The 25023-nt window shown below is 33.3% G+C and overlaps 4 protein-coding genes across 10 annotated transcripts in view; 2 read left to right on the forward strand and 2 right to left on the reverse strand.

Moving 5' to 3' along the window:
• The window catches only part of LOC142349531 (putative acetylcholine receptor chaperone), a 359559-nt gene that overhangs the window by 206290 nt on the left and 128246 nt on the right, over positions 1 to 25023 (reverse strand). The gene's annotated exons all lie outside the window — the stretch shown is intronic.
• LOC142349530 (uncharacterized) overlaps positions 1 to 25023 on the reverse strand; it is a 170257-nt gene that overhangs the window by 10212 nt on the left and 135022 nt on the right. The window lies entirely within an intron of this gene.
• On the forward strand, positions 4692 to 12838 carry LOC142349953 (sialin-like). The gene is made up of 2 exons (XM_075401814.1): positions 4692 to 6704; positions 12292 to 12838. Coding segments are annotated over exons 1-2 (1323 nt in total). The 5' UTR covers positions 4692 to 5383; the 3' UTR covers positions 12294 to 12838.
• LOC142349026 (sialin-like) lies at positions 15480 to 20625 on the forward strand. The gene is made up of 2 exons (XM_075400430.1): positions 15480 to 17435; positions 19914 to 20625. Exons 1-2 carry the CDS (start codon positions 16145 to 16147, stop codon positions 20084 to 20086), a joined length of 1464 nt encoding a protein of 487 aa, XP_075256545.1. The 5' UTR covers positions 15480 to 16144; the 3' UTR covers positions 20087 to 20625.

Consider the following 25023-nt stretch of genomic DNA (forward strand, 5'->3'; position numbering starts at 1 on the left):
GCCTATGCAAAAATGTTTTTGAACTTGTATTGAAGTTCTGAATATGCAAAAAAATGTTCTGCAAAAATGATCAGATCGAAATATTTATGGGAAGATTTCTAACCTTGATTTGAGCAATAATTCTCAATTCTGTAGTTTTTAAACCGTATATTAGTTAGAGCTGGTGAAGATTTAGAAACAATTATCAAAGTTAACCTGTTAAAATGTACCAAAGTTTATTTTCCGAAAAGTTCCACCAGTATATTGTTGCAGATATCTTTATTTCCTCTCAGGAGAGAGATAAATTTCAAGCAATTTTCCGTTAGTTATCTGACAGAAAGAGGAACACATAAATAAAAGTGAATGAAAAGTGAACTAAGAATAATAATTTCAAAGAGAGCTAAAGTTACCGAAAGGTCAACTATTTATGGCACTATTAAAACAGTTGAAGCTAGAATAGATACTTAAACTGATTTGGAGCTGAAAAGAAATCCTGCCATCTGACAGATCTTTTAGATTAGGGGATAAGGCTTTGTATTTCACCCCTTGTGTCAAACAGTTTTTAATGCTTCCAACAAAGTTCTGCAACAATCTCAATTATTGCTTTCCGACCCAATTTTAGCGCAATTAAGTCAAGTAATGGCAAAAGGAATTGGCAACGAGTGTCATTTTATTTTTTTTTGAATTTCTTTATAATTTAGAAAAAAAATTGAGGTCCTCTTGATCAAATTTGTTTTGAACGCAAGAATTATCAGTTACGGATAGTTTTGTGCTATACCATATGATATACAATTAGGTAGTGTTAATATATATGCCGGTTTTCGTATGGTAGCTCAAATTGAGTTGGTTATTCATAAACATTTCAAAATCCATTAGTTGTGGGAAATCTTTTCGCCTGAGCTTGAGAAAAAACCTGATTATATTTTATTGCAGCACAGTGGTTAACCAAAAAACAGCGAATCAGAGGAAAAACAAAAAATGTATAAAAATTAAAACTTTGCTCTTCTACAAATAGTAGATCCCTTTTCTGAATAAGATAGAGACTACTTTACAACAGACTTGTACCACTTAGCATCAAATGATGGCTTTCCCTACCTGATAATTGAGAAAATCACAAGAAAATGTTAAAATTATTTTTCGTGCTTTTAGGGAATATATTTTCTATTTAGAAAAACGATAATCTAGGAGGCGGTAAAAGGTATTAATTTCAATTATTGATAGTACTATCTCAAAACTAAAAATGAGTAGTTTTCCACAAACAACCAATTGTCCTTGATTTCTTAAAGCTCAATTGTTGATGAGTTCAAATGAATAATTTTAGTAAAAATTTCTTAGTCAAAAATTAAAATTTATTTCTGTTTTAAGTTCGCTTAATCATTCAAAAATTTCAAAAACTATTCTTTCTTAATTCATCTGACGGACCTAGCAATTCTTCAATCAATTAACTGGTAGATCATAGAATGAGAAAATTTTTTAAAAAATGAAATGAGAACAATGTTTTTCAACTTGCAAAGAAAGCTTACAAAAATCCGGTTGTCGTGTACTGTGAAAAACGCTGGGTTGGTATGCTGCAGTGAAGGGGGACTCATGCGTTGAGGGGTGGGGAGGTTAAGCGATGGGGTAGGATTGGGAGGGCTTGACGAGAGGCGGTCCAAATCGACTAATGGAGGAGGGTGGACGGTTGTGAGGGGGAAGGGGTGAAACGGACGGGTGGGTTGACTGAGCGAGGCATGACTGAGGGTCTGCGTGACTGAAGGGGGTCAAATCTTTAATGTTAAGAACCGACCTTCAAACCATAAAAATGTCTCCAAAACAGGTTTGTGGAATCTCGTACTTCGATACTAGTAAGCTGTAAGTTTCACAGAGAGCTGCTCAGTCACGTAATGCTTGCCTGTTTTCATCCCGCGCTTTACATTTTCATACTTTTTGAGGCAAAAAGTTAAAAGTGTCAGACGAAAATTATTGTCTGATTGAAAATCGCACACAGGACAAATATAATTGCTACAAATTTTGTTTCAGAGCAAATAAAAAATTTTGTTACTAATTGTGATGCCTTCAATAGATTTGAACTGATTAACTGTAAAACTATCCCTAAAAGACATTCAATGAGGTTGAGATACCTTCAATTGACCTCGACACCTCCAATTAAAGTTTACAAAATTTAAATGGATAGAGAAGAGATTTCATTTTTTGACAGTGAGTTAAGTCACCTGTGACCAAAATTTCATTTACACTCAACAAAAAAGCAAATTTGATCTACTCAGAATAAACGTGGGATCTCTACTGCTTTGCCCTCCTCTCAGTGTTTTTATGCCGCTCATTACAATTTATATGTTGTTATATAGCACATCACTATGTAAAAGACTTGTATCAAAGTCAGAACATTTAGTTGCCCATTGAGCTATATTTTTTTGGGTAGCCTTGAGATAGAAGTGATCAGAATAAACAGTTCAAACAGAATTCAAATTGCTCAAAATTGTATGTGAACAAAGCAAAAAACTCGCTTTAGAAAAAAAGAAACGCTGGTTCAGACACAATTTCCTCAATAAAATCAAAAATCAGAATAAAAGAATCACGCCCTAAAATTAAGCGCTTTCGTCCTCTCTTTACTACTATTTGGTTACTTTGATCACAATGTGCGAACAGATCTTAGAAGAGACAGTGCACCCCAATGCAAATCTAATTCTTTGAGTCGCAAAATAAAAAAAAGCCAATTAGAGCACCCCGCATGGCTATAGCTACCGGAGCTATTAACAAGACTAGCCCAGTAAAACATTAAAATGTAGAATTGTATCAGTTTTGAGCGTTTTGATGATAAAAAGACAAGAAAAAAGAATATAACTCTGAGCCTCGTTTTTCTCGTGAAATCAAAATTGAAAATTTCTCTTGAATAATTGATTCATTTTTAAGGGTTTTCCAATGATTCCTTTTTTTTTTGAAAAAATTTATCTCTGCAAAAGATACTGATGGGTCAAATTTGACCCAGCAAAAAACCAGGGTAGCATAAAGTTTCTAACCCCAAGTAAATTTGGAGGCTGGAACAACAATTGGGATCTTTTCAACTATTGTCCCCCCTTTGGTACCTAGTAGAGAATCGCCACCCCTTTTGTGCTATACTTTACCACAACATTATTTGGCCTACAATTTAGATAGCCGAATATCAGTTTAAGTGCAATTGCGGACCGCTGTTCACGGCCATGCCTTTCACGCGCTGTGGGATGTAATCCGGAAATCGCTGGTCGGTTATCGCGGCGAAGCCGCGACGCACGCGAAGCGCGCCCACCGACCCGCCAGTCGGAAATTCTTTTCGCTTTGTATTCCATTTCGGCTAATTGTCCAAGCATGGCGCATTTTATTCTATCCAGTTTAACACAGTATGAGCATACACGGAAAGTTATTAGTCGTCTCTGATTGGTTAATAAATCGCTCGCTAAAAAAATCTTCTCAAGAATAGCCCCCCCCTTTGCAAAAGGGGGGGGGGCAATTGTTGAAAAGATCCAATAATTGTCCCCAACAATGAGGTTCGTTCACTTAAAAAGCTTGATATCTGAAATCATCCTTGCAACTTTTTACAAGATGGTAAAGTAAAACTCTAGTTTATTTCATTTATTTATTTGATTGCAATTGATAAAACTGCTATGGACGTGCAGCGAAAGATTTCGAAGCTATACTCTGTTTGTCAGAGGAACACCTGATATAACAAAAAATCAAAAAACAGTAGATCGAAAAAAAATTGGGACAAAAAATGAAAACAAAATTATCCAAGTGGTACATTAGAATATCGGATTTAAAATTTAGTATATAAAATTGCGTTGAGCATGTTGCGATAATGCTCGGTTTTATCTAATTCATGTTAAATCCCGCCCGCCAACCAGTGAGGCAAAATGAAGGAATCTCATGTTTAAACTGGCAAATAGCGCTTTATTGTGGGGGCCGTTCAAATGGCCGACACTGAATTTTCTTTCAACTGCACGACAAATGCATGCATTCTCAATGTTAATCTTCGCTAAATATTGACATTTTGATTATTTTATCCATAATGTTGTCACAAGCGTCCATAATGACTAAATTAAACGAGAAAGAAGGAAAGAAATATTATGCGGATAATTCCTGACCGCTGTCCATGGCCATACTTTTCATGCGCCGTGGGATTTAATCTGGAAACAACGGGCCGGTCCGTCAACTAGGACTAAATTATTGAGATTTTGAGTAATTATTAAGTATTTTTTTGTTCATTTGATTCAAAACTTTGGTGTCGTCCATTTGAAATGTCGTCCATTTGAAACGCCCCCACTACAGCTGTTCTGAAGTTTGAAGTACATCGTTCAGTTGATCAAGTGATCAGCCGACCCTAGTTGAAATTAGATATGGGCAGATTTGAGGTACCTTGTGTTTACTTCTCTTTTGTTTTCTCTAATCTTCTTAGGGAAGTGGCACTATAAACATACCCAACAAATGTATGTGCCTTGAAATCACAATTACCGACCTCTTTTAAATAAAATAAAGATACGAACGGATGAATCTATACCCCTCCTCTTAAAATACCGTTTATGACACCAAATGCAAGTTATATATAACATGTTATTATACTACAACTAAGTATTGAACCCTGTCCCGGGGGGGGGGGATCTTATGCTTAAAACCAAAACCTTTCGAATCGATGGGTGACTTATCACTTTAAAAGCGTTTGAACAAGTAGGCTCTATGTGATATTTCAACTAGCTGTCGATTGGTTGGAGTTTGTAAACTTAAAGTTGAACATCTGAGGATTTCTAAATATTACTGGCGTCTTCTATTTCACCTAATTGAGGAAATCAAATAATATTACAGTTTCGATTTAATTTCTAAAATTACTGACAAGTTTCACTTATTATAGCACAGCATCAATTTATTTAAGCTGATGTTACCATACTTTAATTCTCATTTGATAAACCAATCAAGTTTTGAAAAATATTATGAACGCTTAAGGGATCTACTCTGTTCCTCATCACGACCCCCATTTCCCGGTGTTTATAATGACCCCCCCCCCCATTACAAATAATAGCATAACTTCGGTGCGAAAAGCACTGAAATATTGTGATAACAAAAATTTGTAATAATTCTTTCGCCCGTCCCAGTGCTAATGACGTTTAGAAATGTGTTGTTCTATAGCACGTTACTTTGTAAAAAAGGTCTTTCTTCCCGGGACGTAAAAGTTATATACCTTTTACAAATGTGGAGGGGTTGGTCGAAACAATAGGCCGGCGCTTAGTAAAAAAATTTATAAAGATCTGCGAAAATTACAAAGGGAAAATTATTTTGCTCTTTCAACACTGATCTGTCTTTGCGTTCGTAAAATTTCCTACAAATCGTGACCAGCTGCTTTACAAGACATTAACTGAACATAAAGAATCTGAGCTCTAGAATGAATTCTCGCGACCGTGAAACCCAAAGCATCTCAGGGGACAATTACCACTCATCACTTCCAGGAAAGCTCTTTTCAACCAGATACAAAATTGCTCTTTTGGGATTCTTAGGCTACGTTCTTTTATTTGCAATGCGTGCAAGCATAAGTGTTGCAATTGTTGCTATGGTAGCCAATCAAAAAGCGGACAACAGTTCCTTCAGCGAAAACTGTCCAGAAAACTCAATGAACAAAAGTGCTGAACAGATTCAAACTGAACAACTATTGGTCGATGACCAGCCGTTGGAAGGCAAATTTGATTGGACGTCTACTCAACAGGCTTACGTATTGGCCGCTTTCTTCTACGGGAATTGTATGTTGCAGTTTTGTGGTGGATATTTTGCTTCAAAGTTTGGAGGAAAACATTTATACGGGTTCGGGTTCCTTATTCGGGCAATTTTATTCATGCTGAACCCTTTAATCGCCTATTTAGGGGTGCAAGTTTTAATAATAGTAAAAATCACTGAAGGTGTTATTGAGGCTGTGACGATGCCTGCTTTTCACCATTTAACATCGCGTTGGGCGCCCAAATTTGAGCGAAGTATCTTCGCAGGAATTGCTATATCTGGATTCGCTTTCGGAACCATGTTCGGCCAATTGATAGCTGGAATTCTATGCAGTTTTCGCTTTTTGAACGGCTGGCCTTTAGTCTTTTTACTGCTTGGGTTCTTGGGTTTCATTTGGTTTGGGCTCTGGATGTATACAGCTTATAACTCACCGGATAAACACCCAAGAATTTCTGAAAGCGAACGGGAATTTATAAATAAATTCACGCAAGTCGACGACAACAAGAAGCACAAAATTCCTTGGAAATCCATCGCGACAAGTCCTCGATTTATTGGACTAATATTCGGTCATATGGCTCAAAATACAATTTGTTACGGAATTATGACAAGTCTACCTTTATATCTCTCGAATGTACTAAACTTCGACATTCAAGGCGACGGTTTTTTTAGTGCAGTGCCCTGGTTATGTTGCTTTCTTGGTGTGATATCATCTTCTCAATTAACCGATTTCCTACGACGTCGAAAGTATGTGACAACAACTTTTATCAGGAAGAGTAACCAAATTACAGGATGTGTAATTCCGGCTATATTTTTAGCTTCCGCCGGTTATTCTGGGTGCAATGCTACATTAGCAGTAAGCTTTATTACGGTCGGTATGTACTTGTTTGGGTTCGCGTATTCTGGCTGCTACTGTAACCATTTGGATATTGCGCCCTATTTTGCTGGAACAATTTTTGGAATTACTAACACGTTTGCGGTGATGCCAGGCACATATTGTTAACATTACTTTCACAGGTCAATTTGCATATTATTTTAATCGACATTTTTAATGCATGCATGTTAAAAAAGCGCGCAGAAAGAAAAATCACTAGGCGGAGAAACAATATTTATTTGTCACTCTTATTGTACACCAGTTCGATCAATTGGTTTCGCAATCAATATCACAGACAGAAAGTATTAAAAAATAGTTATTACTGTAAACAATGAGAATTTTGACATCGAAAATAGAGGGCCACTATATTGACAGTTTTTTCTAACACTGACAAAATAGTTGCTCATATAACAAAATATCTCTGATGTCTCATTAATCTGACAAAGAACAAACCTAAAATTTATTAGACAAAATTAAAATTGTTCATAGAACAGCGAGATTAAATTCAATTGTTCAATTATTTTTTTTAGCAGATTGACGGAATAATATAACGTGTTGAGAAATTTTCCTTAGTTTTACCGAATTTCCTTCGAAAAAGAAGTAGAGCTGACTGCAAGTAAATTAAGTAAATTAGTGACAAGTCAGATAATACACTGAAATTGAAAAATTATTACACAGCTTTATAACCTAATAAAAAACTAGCTATGTCGCATCGAAGATTTAGGAAATGGAGCATTAGGATTTTATTTCACAGCACAAAAAAGTGTGTCTTTGAGCAAGGGGGTCTATATAGTTTTCTCTAAGGTTCACAGAATGCAATGCTGTTTTAAACATTTTAATACTTGAAAAGTTTGCAATCTAACCGAAAAAAACACCAACAACTGGGTTAAATCTATCCAGCAAATTAATTAAAGTATTCCAACTATTCTGGCTAATTGCAAAAAAAACTTGGGTAGAAATACGCCGCGAAATGTTACAACATTTTTCACAGCTCAAACGAATTTTTCTCCACAATTAATTATTGAGAGTGATCGAGTTCTACGGTGTGTTGAAAATTTTTTAATTTAGACTCAAATCAAAGAAATCCTTATTCAGCAAAGTTTTTCTAAAAACGGATTAAGAAAACGAAGTGCATATTTGCATTCACATGAAAACTTTAAAAATGTATACTCTTAAAAAAGTTTTAGATGACAGTTACAGAAAACAAGCTGACGACTAACTATAGAAAGACGCGGCATATTATTTAAAGAAAATAAATAACTCAATTGTGGCAAATATTGCAATATGTGCAGAAATGGGTGATACAATTCATGACTTTGTTGTCTACACTAACGTATTTTTCACGGTGATAGCCCAAGGGATCCGCTAATAAGAGATAAATTTCTACTTGCAGAACTTTTTATTAAGAAGTTTCTCTTCTCAAGTTTTTTTTACTTAATTAAGCATTACACAGAAAACAGTGAAATATCCGATAAAACGTAATTCAAAACATTAGGAAAAAACAAAATGAGAGAAAGTTCCCGGACTGTCCAGTCTTTTTTCCGATAAATTTGTGTCAATTTAATGGAACAACCAATCAATAATTAGAAATTTCTCGAGAAACCGGGATAACCTACCGATAAAAATCCCGAAAGAAAAAAAACAAATTTAAGGCGGAGTTAATTAGAAAAGTGATTTTTGGTTTTGTCAATGTTGCCGACAAGCTCCCAAAAAATCTCAAATCTTTAAAAGTGGGCATTTGGTGACAGAATGATAGGTGTCAATAATGTAAGATAGTCTTTGTTTAAAAAACCAAGTTTTTAATTTAAGCGAATGAATATCTAATTTGAAACCAAAAATCTATAAATTCCGTCTTTTTTCAATTGTTCCATTCTAGCAAGCACTGCGCAAAAGTTACTGCCAATTGAATCATTTTGGAGTTTTCCCAGCGTTTTATTATAAAAAGTTATCTTAAATTAGGTAATCCTCATTGTTCCGACCCCACTTGTGGGGGGGGGGGGGGGGGAGGAACTATATACTCAACTGGGTTTTTTTGTTCAGTCAATTTTGGCAGATCGATATATTCGTCGTAGAGAAATGTGAGTGATATCATTAAAAAACTGATCCAGTGTAAAGTTCAAAATTAAAAGGATTTTTTTGATTTTCGTTTTTTTCGAGGAGTTATCGAGGATTGAAGTGTTATGTGAACACGGGATACTTGTTCACATTTAGTGTAATTTTTCTCAAAATTAAAATATTTTCTATAAAAATAGTATTTCAAAATTAAATTTCACGCCAAAAATGGACCAATTTTGTGTTCCTAATAGACTAAATGCGATAAAAAATACTAGTTCTGGTCTCATAGGGAAGTTCACTATTAAAAAAAAAATTCGAATTCTATTTGAGAGCTTTTTTTGAAAAATTTTTCACTTTTTTGCTTTTTTCAAGTCACCTAGAGACAATTCACTTTTTATATTGAGGTTCTTTTAATGACACACCTCATTTACATTCAAATGAAGCCCAATGAACAAAAACATCATTTTCGAGGAATTGCGCATGAAATTTTTAGTTTCTTTTTGAGGTTTTTGCTAATTTTTTGGAGTTCTATGGCATGGATTCGTTGACTAACAGTGTTATAAATTCCATTGTGAGCACTAAGTGAACATATCTAGTGCTTTGAGGGGACAGCTAATGGCTGTTAAAATTTAAAAAATAATTTTTCGACTTTTTATGAACATTAAAGAATCATAAACTTATTATCGTGAACTGTAAGTCAGTACAGGGGTGACAGCACCCTCCTCCTTTCTACTGCAACCAAATTTTATCTGGTTAGCGATTTTATCTTCTAACTATTGGCTATATAACTTCAGTGACACAAGATTTCAAAAAATTTAAAAAAATTTTGGACATTTTTGTATTATTGGTTAATTTTGAAATCTTATCACATTATCCAAATATTGATATCTCCCATTGGCTTACAGAAGATGTTCAGTGGATCCCAGATAAAGATTTTTGGATATATTTATGGTTTAAAAGGCTTCGACACCTTCTCGCACTTTTCTTTTGAATCTTTGGTTTCTGCCAGTTTTTGTTGATGTTTTTAATAGTCATAAGACTTATTGTGATATTTTATTGATTACCTATGCATAACCAACATAAATGTATTTCGATGGGGGCATCTTTGAGAGTTTTTTTTGACTTCCGTTGAAAGCTATTGAAATTAATGTCTGTTAAGAATTTAAAAATAATTTTTTGAAAATTTTTTGAACACTAACGCACCTTTTTCATGAACTGTTAGTCAGTGTCAGTATTGACAGGACCACTTGCTTTCTATTGCAGTTAAAATTAATTTGGTTAGCGGTTTATCTTCTAACTATTGGTTATATGACTTCAATGACACAAGATTTCAATTCTTTTTTTTTTTATATTTTTGGATATTTTTGTATTATTGGTTGCTTTTGAACCCTTTTCACATTAGCCAAACATTTTACACATCATTCAAAAATAATTCTAGCCCCATTGGCCTAGAGAGGACGTCCAGTGCATCACAGATAAATCTTTCAGGGAAAAACTAATGGTTAAATTGGTTTCGACAAGTTCTTCTCGCACTTTTCTACTGAATTTTTGTTTTTGCCTGTTTTTGTTATTGTTTTCACAGTCATAAGACTTATTATAATGTCTTGTTGTTTATTTACGCATGACAAACAACCTTTGTCTCCCATCGGGTAATATCTCAGCGTAGTTATTGAGCTCCGTTGAAAGATTTTGAGTTTAATGGCTGTTAAGAGTTTAAAAATATTTTTTCGAAAATATTTTTGAACATTAACCAATCCTTAATTTTTTTAGTGAAATCTTGGTCAATGTCAGTACTAACAGAAATCCTTTCCGTTCTTCTGCAGCCAAAATTAATCTGGTTAGCGGTTTTATCTTCTACCTATTAGTTTTAAAAATTCAATGCCACGAGATTTCTTAATTTTTTTTTAATTTTCGGGTACTATAATTTTATTTTTTGATACTTTTGAAATCTTATCACATCATCCTACTGCTGATAGTCTCCATTGGTTTAAGGAAGAAGTTCAACGGATCATATATAAAATTTTCAGAGAAGAGCTTACGAGTTGAATTGCTTCGACATTTTCTTCTGGCACTTTTCTACCTAAGTTTTGGTTTTTGCCTGTCTCTGTTGTTGTTTTCATAGTCAATAACTTGTTGTAAGATCCTATTGATAAAATATGTTTGGCAAACAAACTTGTTCTCCCATTGAGGCATAACTTAGCGTGTTTACTGGCTTCCGTTGAAAGCTAATGAATTAAATGGCGTTCATAATACGTGCGTGTTTTCTCGAAAATTTCTTGGTTCTAATCTATTTGCTCATACTTGTTGATTTTTTGAAATCATATTGAACAAAAGAGAAATCCCATTGCTCTTAAAAGTAATAGAAAATAGAAAAATTTTCATTGAAAAGTTAATTTTTTTAATGCCTTCGATACTTTTCTCGCTCAATTTTTTCTTTAATTTGCTGTTTTTGCCTGTTTTTGTTCTTTAGGTAGCCGTAAAATGCTGACAAGTCTCTTAAGCTTGTCGTTGAGGATTGAATTAATAGTGTTACCCGAAACAGTAGGTCATCTTATAGCCTTTAGTCTTAACGTTTATCATATACATTTTCAAATTTTTTTCATACTTTTCTGTTTTTGTTGTTCTTTTCGTCTAATTGTAACTTATTTTCGTCAATGAGAGGTCACATCCAATTTCCTGTATTTCAAAAAAAAAACATTTCTACTGATGATATTTGTCACCGATGCTTTGTTTGTTGGACAGTACGCGTTTTTATAAACGTTTTTTGGGTGGTCAATTTTTGTATTTCTTTTTCTCTTCTTTCAGATCAATCGCATAATAACAGGTGGCAATGGTTTTCAAATGTGGCCCAAGTAATTTTATTTATTATCTTAGTATAAAGCCTTTAGCTGAATTAGTGGAAATAACGATTGAATTAAAAACACATAATATTCAGATATTAGCTAATGATTTTATTGGTAGCAAAAGTTTGTGTTTTCGCAAATCATTTGTAAACTTTTGAGTTTTTCTTTAGTTCTTTTCTATGGCTAAGTCTAATCAACAACAAGTCCTTTTGATTTTGCAAAAAATTTTTAGTAATTTATCAAGGATCTTTTATTTAAAAGCTAATGATTTTAAAGACTTTTGAAATATCTTGTTTTAAAAAATGTTGATTAATTTTTGAATTTCGCCTCATTGATCGTTCTCTTTAATGACTTGAAACATAGTATCACTAAGAAAACTTTCCATCCGCTGTATAGTTAGGAGAAAGTAAATTTGAGTAGTTAAGGTATTATCTGACTGCATTTTGACGTTGCTGCTATGTGCTTTCAAATTTAGATATTGAGTTTTTGCCGTGAAATTTTTGTTTTTGCTAATTTTTTTGGTTGTTTTTTTGTCTCGTAGTCTTGTTAAGGTCAGATCTCATTGGCTCTGTAATAAGGCATGGCATTAATTAGTAGATAGGTTGTGTAACCATTGTTTAAACTCAAAGATCTATTTTTGTTATTTCTTCATTTGGTTGACAATTAAGTCAAAAATGTCGATGAGCTCGGGTCGGAACGTCATGTGCAAACGCACAGTAACGAGCCGCCTTGTTTCATTTTATACTTTTTTCGAATTGATTTTTTGATTGACAGTATTATGGAAAAAATACAAATGTTAACAATATTGTTCAGGAATTTTTCTTCCCATTATTGTCGACCAAATTACATCTGACAACGTGCACAGCAAACAATTATGGCTGTACTGCTTCTACACTATAGGAGGATTGTCCAGTCTTGGAGGCCTTACATTTGTAGCCCTGGGTTCAGGCGAAGTACAGACTTGGGGCAACCCTCAATGACACTGTAAAACCTGTTGGGTAAAATTCTGTATGGAAACTACATTTCTTCTGATACAGAGTGATGCTTGCATTTTACACGGCTTGAACATCTGTGTAAAGTAAATCAAATTCCTCTTATGAAGAAGGATGCCTTTATTGTTTCCTTGGACTTGCGAACTAAAATTGATTATAGGTCATCATATTCGAGAGTTACATTCGCATACCATCACTGAAAGTTTCCGCAGCCAAAATCATCCTTCCCCACCAAATCGACCGATTACTAAATTTTGTGAAATATCATTGGTCAATAAAATAATATTTATTAATTCAATTTAGATCACACTTTTTTGCAAGCGTTAAGCTGATATTTAATGATTTTAAAAACCAATTGGCTTTAGCGAGTCTTTGTTTTCAACAGGACCGGTTCAAGTAAAATATGCACAAAAGTGGTAGTTTTTCATTACGTAGCAAAAGTGAAAATTTTCGACTACATTTAACCTACTTGGTCACTCGTGTTCACGACAATTAGCAATTCTGCAAAAATCTTTATCACTGCTCACAAGAACAATTAAGTTTCCGAAATGGGTCTCACGTAATTATTTTTTAATTCATAGCAATAAGGTTTTACGCTAACTGAATGCACAAAATCTATGTTATTCCCCAATAAAAGTGAGGAGAATAATAATTCTTCCATTATATTTCTCCACGGTTTCAAATCTTGAATATCAATGACGTTATGTGAGAATTTGTGATGAAGAACTGTCACTGTTTTCCACGGCGAGTCAGAACAGCAAAATGGCCTAATAGAATTTGCGTTATCTAATGTTGTTATCGCCGAAAATGTTTATTTTAATAAATTTACTATATTAAAATTGAGCATCTCCAAAAATTTAATTTCTTTTTGTACTTTGTAGCAACATGAGACCCATAGTTGAGTTAAATACGTTCGCATCTTTGTTAGCTCTAAAAATACGCTTGCTCATGTGTAAAAAAAACAAATTGATTGATCTGTTTTCAAATTCTTAAAAAAAAAACAAATTATTCAAGTTATTCACGTATTTCAAGAACTTCAGCTGATTCTTATGAATCAATTGAAAACTATGATTTGAACGATTGGATAACTTCAGTTCTGAAATTGAGCTAATGTGAAAAGAGGGTTAGAATTTACGAAAAATCAAAAAATATTGAAAATAAATGGACCTCTAGACCCCTTCTAAATGAGAAAAACTCACCTTCTTCCCCTCAAAAACACCGTCATTCACTCCGTGAATTCATGTCTCCTTAACAGTTTCGGTGAATCGCATACTTCGAGATTAATAAAGCGTAGGGTTCTAAGAGCTGTTCAGCTACTTAATGTGCTCTTATGTTTACGTGTAAATCCAGTTTTCGCAGAGAAAAGTGAAAACTCTCTGACGATTTACAACAATCAGACGAATTGTTGGTAGTACAAAATTTCGCATGAAAAAGTCAGCAGGACAAATACAATTACTACAAAATTCATTTAATTGATTCAATTAAAAAAAAACAAATGTTACCTTATAATTTTATATGAAAAAAATGGATGATGGGAGTAAAATTGGATTGTTATAATTCAGCAATTAAGAAAACAAGTAAAATCAAGGTAAACTTGGACCTAATTCTTGAAAACTAAATTGAACATTGTTTTTGGTCTGGACTTTGTAAAGTTATAAATTTTTGTTTTTAAAAAAAGCACCTGAACAGTAACTTAGAAATGGGGATAAAATCTTTAATGAAACAAACAGCAATTCTTCTTTGTTACTAATCTTATCACCTTCTTTCAGAAAAAAGCAAGATTACTGAAATTTCAGAGCGCAAAAAAATTTTCATTGTCTATTTTGTAGCTACGTAGAGGTAACAATTTGATTTGAACTCTGATAAGTTCTAAGAATGACACATGTACTGCATTCTCAGTACACGTCAGGAAATGTAAAATAGAAACGTTAAAATTCAAACTGTTTATTCGTAATTCTGAGATAGGAACAAGTACATTAATTTAAATTTCTCTCGTTTCAAAACAAATATTAAAACGTAGAATTAAAATAGCCAAATAGAACAAAACGAAGCGTTATACAATATAATTTACCAAATAGGCGGACCTCATGCATATTGAAGTGTTTCTAATTGCCATAATTCCAACAGACAGATTAATTTTTAGCTCAAGCACAACAGTAACTCAAAATGATATCAGATTGATGAGAAGATTTTTTAGCACGTCTTGTAATAAGGTTTTAAATATTACGAAACCAACCAGATGTAAGCATTACATAACTTAAACCTGATGTTATCTAAGAGAAGCTCTACTTTTTCGAGATTAACTCGGCCAAAGAGATGAAGCCTTGAGGAATGAAAGAAATAGCAGGTCATAAAAGTTACCTGAATTCAAAATTTTGAGACCAGTTCGAGTAACGACTAGCACACTCGGTTATCAATTAAGATAATTTAATTGGAATCAGTACTCGCTCATTTTCACAGTAATTGTGCTTACGTCAGATTCGAACAAGCGAACTAAGTGCAAAAGACTCCTCGAATACAACAAAAAATACATGTCCATATGCTTTAATTTATTGGATATTGGAAGAAATTGAAAAAAATACACGTTCAGGCCAAAAATCACATTATGTTTGGAATTATAACGTCTGGAAAATAAATGAACAAGTCTTCGACAAGTTTCACGTCATAATCATAGTTTGTACACTAAAATCGAAATATTTTAAAATGACAAACCTTATGAAGACTTATCATGTGCTAAATGGGTTCCTCAAACTTAATGTCCTGGTAACTTTTTGAATCGAGCGCGGCTAGAAAACAGGTCGATCTTATCTCACGATTGACCATTTGTTTTTCATTTCTTTCTGCTCAAATTGTACATAAATTCAGCACATTTAATTAAGATTCAATACAGCTCTTTTTTTTTGCTGATTATGAACGAATTACATACAATTAAGAAGTGGTCTAACCTCGCTGATTCTATAAATATGTTATTATTGACCTTCACACCTCAAAGATGGGTTTTTTTCTAAGTAAAATGCATGATTCCAAGCATCGTACATATTGCGTGTCCTGATTTGAAATCAGTGAACGAAATAGTTCATAAGTCACGGAAATTTAAAATTTAAAATTTGCAACATTTGAAGAAGAAAAACAGGTGACACGGATACAACTGGGAAAAGCCTAAAGGGAAAAGAAAGTTATTGGCAATTTGATGACAACAGTTTTCTTGTCTTACTCGCTCTCTTGTTTTAGCGTTTTTCGAGAGTTCGCATTTTCAACTTTATGGGTGAGACTTACATGTTCTAGCTTGTTCAATAAGTTTGATCAGCTCATTATTAAAAAAGACCAAATTTAATCTACAGCGTCAGAAAACTCAGCTATCAAACAGGTTCATAATTGTTTGAACGTATTATTTTTGTTCTCTGTGAACTTATTATTTAGTAGGTATACTTTAATCAGATCTTAACTAATATACTAATGCTTAATTTTTTGAATTTTTATTTAATAACCATAACTCATTAGAAGAGAATATTTAAACGCAGCCGCGATTCAAATAAGTTCAATGGTCTATGTTTCTTGAACAAGATTTAACATAGTTCAACGAATAAAAATTGGCTTGCGCTCGCTGTATTCAAGCACTGTTCAAGTACGAACATCGTCCTTTCAAAGTTCATAAACAGACAAAGCTTTGATAAATGCACGACGATAAATACGAAACAAGCAGACTTTTAGGAGCCGATTACAGCTATCATGAGTCGCTTCGAGGAAAAGTTTTCTCGACCCGGTATCAAATCGCATTTATGGGCTTTTTGGGATATTTGCTTTTGTTCGGAATGCGCGCTAGCATCAGTGTAGCTTTGGTTGCTATGGTAACAGAGCACGAAACGAAACCAAGCTCGCAGAACGAGAACTGCCCTATGGATGAAAACGATACGGATTCGTCAAATGACGAGGTATGGACAGGCGATTTTGATTGGACAACGACTGAGCAAGCGTACCTACTGGCTTCGTTCTTTTACGGGTACTTGATTACACAGATACCTGGTGGTTATTTCTCATCCAAAATTGGCGGGAAGCATTTATATGGAATCGGGTTGTTAGTTCGGGCAATTCTATTCATGCTGAACCCCCCAGTTGCGTTCTTAGGAGTTTACGCGTTGATTGCCTTAAGAATTATTGAAGGAATTATTGAAGCTGTTACTATGCCAGCGTTTCATCAAATAACAGGGCGGTGGGCGCCAAAATTCGAAAGAAGTATTTTCTCCGGATTAGCGATATCTGGGTTCGCTGTTGGCACAATGCTGAGTCAATTGATCGCCGGGTATCTCTCATCTTTCGACTTTTTACACGGATGGCCTTTAGTGTTCTACTTCTTCGGCTTTTTAAGCGTTGTTTGGTTTGTTTTCTGGATGTATATTGCTCACAACTCGCCGGATAAACATCCCAGAATTTCTGAAAGCGAAAAGGAGTTTATAAACAAATTTACCAAAGTTGATGACAACAAAAAGTACAAAATACCCTGGAAAGCTATCGGTAAAAGTTTGCCCTTTTATGGGATTATAGCAGGCCACATTGCTCAAAACACAATATGTTACGGGATTATGAACAGTCTACCTCTCTATCTTTCAAATGTTCTCAACTTCGACATTGAAAGTGATGGCGTTTTCAGTGCCCTGCCGTGGTTATTCTGCTTCATTGGCGTTATTATAGCCTCCCAATTAACAGACTTCATCAGAAGCCAGAAGTATGTTACAACAACTTGCATCAGAAAAACGAACCAGATTATTGGTTCCGTTATCCCCGCGATATTTCTTGTTTCGGCCGGCTACGCCGGATGCAACGCCGGTTTGGCTATAAGCTTTATTTGTTTTGGTATGTTTTTCTTCGCTTTTGCCTACTCTGGCTGTTTCTGTAACCACCTGGATATTGCACCCTACTTTGCTGGAACCCTATTTGGCATTACAAATACTTTTGCAGCTTTACCAGGTATGATATTGTTAACACTCTATTCCACGGGCATTTAAAAAACGTGTTTTTTTTTTCGAAAAAGTAACCATAAGAAATATATTCCAAACAAATTTATTAAAGACAAACACTTGTTCATCAATTGAAAAACAAAATCTGGAAAACTAATTCGGGTTCAACAATCACCACAAGGCATAAATTTGCAGCCAACTATGAAACGAGTGGCAAAAATGAAAAAAGCTCAATTGAGAGAACTCGAAATACATTAGTTGAAATTTAGAAATATGCAACTTTTAGGGACACAATAAACTTAGCTCAGTTTCTGTTTCCGAAACAAATACAAAGGAAATTTCTGCAAATGGTAGGTTGAAAATTTATTTTTCGGTTAAAATATTTTTCAGAAATAGCAAAAAAGAATTAAAAGGCAAAATTTTCAACTGATGCAGAACTACGGTTGGAGTCTTAGCTGTTTCTGCGCAAACAGAAAGAACAGACGCAAAATAAATTTTCAGTTGTAAACTAACTCTGTGGGGCACTGTCAACCCCTTGGTATACCAAAATTCTATTATTATTCTTATTATTATTATTACTTGGAATTAAAATGAGACAATTTTTTATCTGGTTTGAAATGATAAAGAGTAGTTATTAGAACATAGAAAGGAATTTAGAAAATATCTCAGAGCTTAGAAACTTAATTTGTGTCGGTAATCTCAAAAAGATAAGAAACTTGCAAGATTTATTACAAAGGCAGAAGCTAACAATTCAGAAAAAAAATTGATTCAACGTTGAGCTGTATGCTTGTCAAAGATTGATTTATCTAATATTGAATGGTGAACGATGGTAAACGTTGTGAACGATCTCAAGCGCTTAAAATAAATTTATGCATGTAGTTATGAAATGACACCACTTTATGCGCCCCAAAATCATCTGATTTCTGATATATTAACTTTTCAAGAAATGTCATGTGTAAATGATGTTTATTTTTTGAACTATGAATACGACCATTTTTCGTTAAAATTTCATTTTTCTCTTTTGAATCTCCTAAGAAGTTGTCTTATTTAAACGGCTTCAATCTCTAACGTGCCAACACTCGTCCAGCCTCATCAGGGTTGTTGAGCTACCGTCTCCTTGATCCAGCAATAATTTGGTCAAGACAAAAGAGTCCTAAGTAATCAAAAACTAAAACCATAAAGCTACAACCTTAACTTGAGCCGAACTAGGAGGAACTAATCACAATTTGTAATATTAACAAATAAGTAATGCAACGAGCAATAAACACAATTTGTTCTCTTGCAATACAATAAAATTTAATTTATTAATATGCTCCTTTTTACATCTTTGTGAAATGATTGTACGACGTTTTTGATCATGTAGTTGAGAAGTCATAATCTACATCACATTTTATATTTGTGTAAAGAATTCATGCAACAGGACGCAAAAATTATACAAGGTAATAGAAAAATACAAACTGTCGATAAAACTTGCAATACACGAAATGCGATACAGTTTGATATCAAATTAATTGCTCGCCATGTATGAACACAAATGGGGACGAAATACTTCGCGAAAATTGTACTATGCAAAACAAACCAAGTTTTTTTAGCCAATGGACCATTATAGCCGTTCGGCGCTATAATCTACTCGAGTATACTTGAATATGGCCTTTACTTGATAACAGCTTAGAAAAACACAAGCTTCCTTTTAAAAATAGAAATGATTTTAACATGAAAACAAGTCAATAAAGCACGTCTAAACTGTACGATAATTTCTACGCTATTTTTTGTTTGGCTAATTTTGGCTAATTTTCTTTTTAGAGTTTTAGGCAAAAATTAGGAAGGAAAAAGTTAAACATGATAGAAAATTTTTTAAATTGCTAATGCTGCTTTTAAATAGTTGAGGTTCATTGAAAATTTGTGAAATATTTTGCCGTAATTGGGCATTTTTCTTGAACTGAATTGCTGCAATACCGCAATATTTGAAAGAAAAATTTTGTTGTAATTTTCTAAGCCAGCAATTATCATGTAAAACCCATCTGCAAGGACACTTGATTACTTTTTATCGTCAAGTGGATTTTTAGTTTTTTAATTGTTATTTGTTTAATGTCCTCAAAATTCAAAATTTTTAAAAGCATGTAAAGATTTCAGCGGTATACAACATTTATGCCATTAAGTCATTTTGTCAAATCTATAAAAGGGTGAGAAAAACTCTGTGTTAGCAAAATAACGATTTAAGCGAAGTTTAGCAATACAATCCACTGCTGCTGACCCAAAATCTCTGCTCGGCTTTTGAATTCGAGAAAAAATATAAGGTTAAACTTCAATCAGTTTTTCTGCTCCTATTAAAAGTTAGAGACGCTTCCTATTAAAAGTTAGATTGAACAGTCATATCGCAAATTGATTTTAAATTTAGTCAATTTCAAATTTTGAAAAGAAGTTTTTGTTCACCCTCTGAAGATATTTCCCCTGCTTTCAACAAGCAAGTGTTAACATTATTCATCAGGAATCATAATTCCCATCATCGTCGACCAAATTACAGATGAAAACGTGCACAGCAAAGACCTATGGCTTTACTGCTTTTACTCAATAGGAGGATTATCCTCGTTGGGAGGTGTGGTGTATCTGGTACTGGGATCTGGAAAGATACAATCATGGGGAAACCCGGAAAATGGATAATCAGAAGGAGAGGAACGAGAATACGTTATTGAATTTAAAATGCCAACGAATATGGTCTTAATTTATGGTTCTGGTTACTTGGCTAACATCTTTGTCGTCAACTCCTGAAGACGATACATCTTCAAACAAATTTATGTCAGATATATTTCAGGCCCAGTCATTGAACAAATTTGATAGCTGTCAAATACAAATACAAAAAAATAACATTCGATATATAATTTGTATCAGAAATAATCCCAAATAATGCAAATAATCTAGAGAATATAATTCATCCCCACCTCCCCTCTATGTTGGATCTTTGATGTTTGGATGGAATTTTCCTCGTGTTTCTCTCTTATTCTCAAAAACAATGGAAATGCAGGATTTAAAAGAAATTGTCTAGGTTTACGCAATGACTGAGAATTAAAACTGTGGTGACATAGCTGATAGATATTTTGTTACATTTGTCTGCATATATTCAGTGTTTATGAAATACTATAAATATAAATGCTACTGTTTATGATATAAATTTGCTTCCAATTAAAGTTTAAAGTTTTAAAGTTTAAAGTCTTTTTGCGCCTTCATCAGCATTAAGTCGCAAATCAATGCGGGGAATTTGTTTTACAGCTGTTGTAAGATAATCTATCTCAGTTATCACGGATTCAACTCAATCTATTCCACAAAATTTAGGGATTTTCGTTGTCAAAACCAAATTGTCATTAGACGATTTTCTTACCTGGAATAATAGAGTTGCATTTATAAGTCCTATGATTGCTTCCTTAAAGAATTTGAAATCTCCTCAGAAAATCAACAGAAAAGTTTTAGAATGTTTGCCTTCAGCGATTAAATTTTAAATAGATGCAAAATGAAGGGTCATTGTAGCATTAGGGGTTGTATAAAATCTGCTGACCAAATAATATGCGCAGACTAGAAAAAATTTCACAGAAATATTAAATAATTAATTTTGATATAAAACCAAATTTGGGCAAACCAAATTTGGGCAAACCAAAATTAAAGCTGAAAATTTTTTTACGATGCTGCAAAGAGTTAAATCATTAATTACTGATTTAAAAAAGGCGACCACGCAGGATCTGAAGCTGTGGGAATCATTTCTCATGTAATAAATATTCTTCTGAAGAAAAGAGTTATAGAGGATCCTAATTATAGCCAAATATTAATTATAGCCAAATAGTTGAAGAGGCCGCAGTGATGAAGCTAAACATCTATAGGCCGCAAAAGCGAATCAGAACCAATACAATAAACAAATCTTTAAAACAAATCTTTAAATTAGTTTCAGTCAGAATTTTTCATTTGTACTAAACATATATCCTGATAACCAATTTATCATGTGTTCCTGTTTTTAGTTTAAGTCAAATCAGTTGTTGTAAAGTTTTTCGTCTTCGCATTTAGCTCGATCTAAATAACGCAATTTGGCGTTTTTAAAATTTTTTGACAATTATGCTTGAAATTTTATGTCAATCACCATTAAGATGCACAATGAACGGACCAAGATTTTTGCAAGGATTTCGAGACAAAAAATAAACAGAATCATCGGATAAATATGTATTAGGCAGAATTTTTTTGAAGTTCGTATTACACGTTTTCTCAGCAATTATAAACATTTACCTGCACTATAATTCTAATAAAAAAAAATCAAGACAAAACATAGAAGAACGGTAAGAAAGTTGCATGAAAAAATTTATCATAGATGAGTTTACTTGGCAGCAAAAATTTGAAAATGGAAGTACGCCGTTTTAACTTAAGCTTGATCTCTGATCCGATCGAGAACATTTAGATAGAACTGAGTTCAACAGATGACACAATTAAAAAATGCTCTCACTAAGACTTGTTCCTACCACACCTAGTGCGCAGCAGGATTTTTCTGTTCAGTCTATTTTTGCACATCGATAAAATTGAAGTCGAAAGACATGAGTGGTAACATTGGAAAACCAGTCAAGTGTAGAAAAGGTTTATAAAATAATTTTTTGGATTTCCTCTTTATCGAAGTTATTGATGTTAAAATTCTTGCGACTCTTAGGCTGCTTTGCGTTGATTCGGTTAATTTTTCCGTAATTCTTGCTAAAATTTGAGTAGTAGTTCTAAAATATGTAAATATTGTAACCGAGTGTTTTTTGTTCTCCTTTAGAGATACAGGACAATGGTTGAACTGTTGCATCCAACTGTTTTGTCTACAATGTTTTTGGGTCAGTTTTCGAAATTATCAGAAGTTTTTACAAAAAATGGCAATAATTATCTTTTTATAGCCCACTTTGTCCAATTTTGCCGGATGAAAATACAACGATGGCTATTTTTTGCCCATTTTCTATGAGAGTGTTCAGAAACTAACGATTTGTCGTTTTGCTAAATTAAAAAAATAGCTATCTAAAATGCGTCATCATTTTACAATATTTCTGTCTTAATTGGCTGAACTATATTTCCATCAGCTTGGCTCCTAAACTTATTTGAATATTCTTTGACAATGCCCTAGAAGTAAGTGACAAATTGCTGTTCGAGAGAAATTGCTCTTTTACAGAGATAATTTTTATTTTACATGCAACAATTAAAATCGTTTTTTAGTGCTTCTTTTCATTTTTTTCCTAAATTGCCCCTGAAAACAACAGTAGCTTTATTTTTGCGTAGAAGCTAACGTTCGAATCAATCAATGGATAGGCATTTTTTTTAAATTTTCAGACTACATTTTTCTATTTTGTTGTTTTCAATTTTAGTATCATTGACTACAAGTTCCATTGGTCTTCTAATCTGGTCAAAACAAAATTTTCAGGTAATAGTTTTCTTTACTTCTAGCTACTATGTCTCATTAAAAATTAGTGAATTTCTGCGTCGATCCCCAGTTATTTGCTCTTTAGATTGTCTTGGTTTGTATATTTACAGATAATAGTGGCTTTCCAAGGAGACAATAAAAGACTTTTTCGATATCTATAGACAATACAAAAATTGAGATTTTAGTTTTTATCTACTTTTTTTACTTCGAATTCTCGCTAAAAATAATTATTTTTTTTGTTTTTCCCTAAGTGTATTTTGTTGCTGTCATAAAGTTGCATTACAACAGATCTTTTTAGGCCTCTACTGAGAAAAAATTGTTGTTTTGATTTATTTCATAATTAGTATTTCGGTTCAGATTGGAACTTTTTTTTCAATTAAAATCTATAAACTTTGAATTTTAGCCAATTTTTATAACTGAAATTTCTATAAAGCCCTCTAATGAAGACTGAATGTTTTTTATTCGAAGTCAGCAATTTGAACGTTTCCAAACTAATTGTTTTCAAAACGCATTAGTGATTTTTGAAAATTGCCAATGTTTGTTGATCTTTTTGTTATCAGTTGTATGTTTCGGTTTAGTCATTTTAGCAACAAAAGTAAAGCAAAAACAACTGTCTTTGGAAAACTTTGTAAATTTTGCGTTTCTCTATTTTTCCAGCTTTTGCAATTCTCCCGTCAATGCAGCTTTTCTGAAGCCAAGTAAAGATCTTAGTTGAGCCTGGTTACCTTCTGTTGCCAATTATTTGATTATGCAAATTTCGGCAAGGGATGGTTTTGGTTTGAAAATAAAAGAATATCGAAAAAATAAAACAAACATTGCTCATTTTTTAAAGTAATTTTCGAAAGTTTTGAAAGAAAATATATTTTTCAAAAACTTTACCCTTAAACGCTCAAAGATATGTCAATGGGTAGTTTTCCGCAACAAGAAAGCAAGTTTGTAGATGTCAAGTTCAACAATTTTAGCAATGTGTCTATGCTTGTGCAAGGTGTTTTGTCAATGTATTTAAATTTGGACCTGTTTGCTTCTTTTTGTCTCTTATATATCAAAACAGTTCTGTGCCAACTTGCAGATTTGTTGTTTTTAGAATTTGTTTCGAAAACATCAGTACCAAAAAATGAGCAATTAGTAATGTCTTCTGCACTGTTTTCAGGTTTTCCAGAAGTTTTTGTTCCTTGTGTATTTTCAGTGCAGTGTCCACAGATTACAGATTTTTTGACTAATTTTGTCAGTGGATTTTAAGGTTAAGAGTTTTGGGGACCTTGAGATCAAGAACTGTTAACGAATATTGCTTTGCGTATCAAAAGTTATCTAGTGGTATTGTTAATTTGTTACTTTGTTATTTTTACCTGCCTGTGATTGTTTTTTTATGTGTCATGAAAGCAGTCTTTTCAAAGTTTTGGTAGCCACTTTTTCTGCTCTTGTTCTATTGGGTTTCTTGAGAGCAAACATTGGTTTTTAATAAATTGACATTCAGTAAATAGATATCATACAAAGATAGATTTGCTTATTTTTCTCCTTTTTTGTTACTCTTAACTTCCGATAGTGACATGGTCACGTCAGATTTTTTTTTCATTGAATTGGTATTTTGGTCCAATTCTCATCCTTGGGTTCTACTAAAGAACTTTTCTCGCTATCTTTTTTTATTCGTCTACCTCCTTGATTTTCGTAACGACCATCTGATAATATGTCAAGAAATCAAAGAATGACTTTTTTGAGTTGAGTTTTACCACTCAGCAGCTTATTTTTGGAGGACTTAATTGAGAAATCCTAATTGGGTATAGTGTTTTTCTTTGAATTGGCTTTTAAATGAGAAATTGCAAATCAAAAACCCAGTGCATCTTTTGTCCTTCACCTAGTAAAATGAAAACATTATTTCACTGTTATTAGCATCAATGGCATGTCTGTCATTCTTTTAAAATTCATCAATTTTCAAATTAAAATCAACTTTATAATAATTTTAAAATTTCTAATTTCTGCCCCATTTGGCACACAATTAGCTAAAAAATATAAGATGATTGGGGTCAGAATCTTATGCGCAAACGCACATCACCGAGCCTTCTTGTTTTTACTTAAATTTGATTTGATTCAATGACTCTTTTGTTTTGATACAAAAATATCATTTTGGCATAGCACGGTTCAGAAATGCCACACTAAACAGTTTATTACATTAAATAAT

This window comes from Convolutriloba macropyga, chromosome 11 (assembly GCF_964194025.1).
Source record: "Convolutriloba macropyga chromosome 11, txConMacr16.3, whole genome shotgun sequence".
In the NCBI taxonomy this organism is placed as follows: Eukaryota; Metazoa; Xenacoelomorpha; order Acoela; family Convolutidae; genus Convolutriloba; species Convolutriloba macropyga.

What these genes read in the sequence shown, in the direction of transcription:
- LOC142349953 (XM_075401814.1), top strand. Translation starts at nt 5,384, where the DNA reads ATGAATTCTCGCGACCGTGAAACCCAAAGCATCTCAGGGGACAATTAC.
- LOC142349026 (XM_075400430.1), top strand. Translation starts at nt 16,145, where the DNA reads ATGCACGACGATAAATACGAAACAAGCAGACTTTTAGGAGCCGATTAC. An exon ending in TACTTTTGCAGCTTTACCAG is followed by an intron (nt 17,436 to 19,913) that starts GTATGATATTGT and finishes ATTATTCATCAG; the next exon opens with GAATCATAATTCCCATCATC.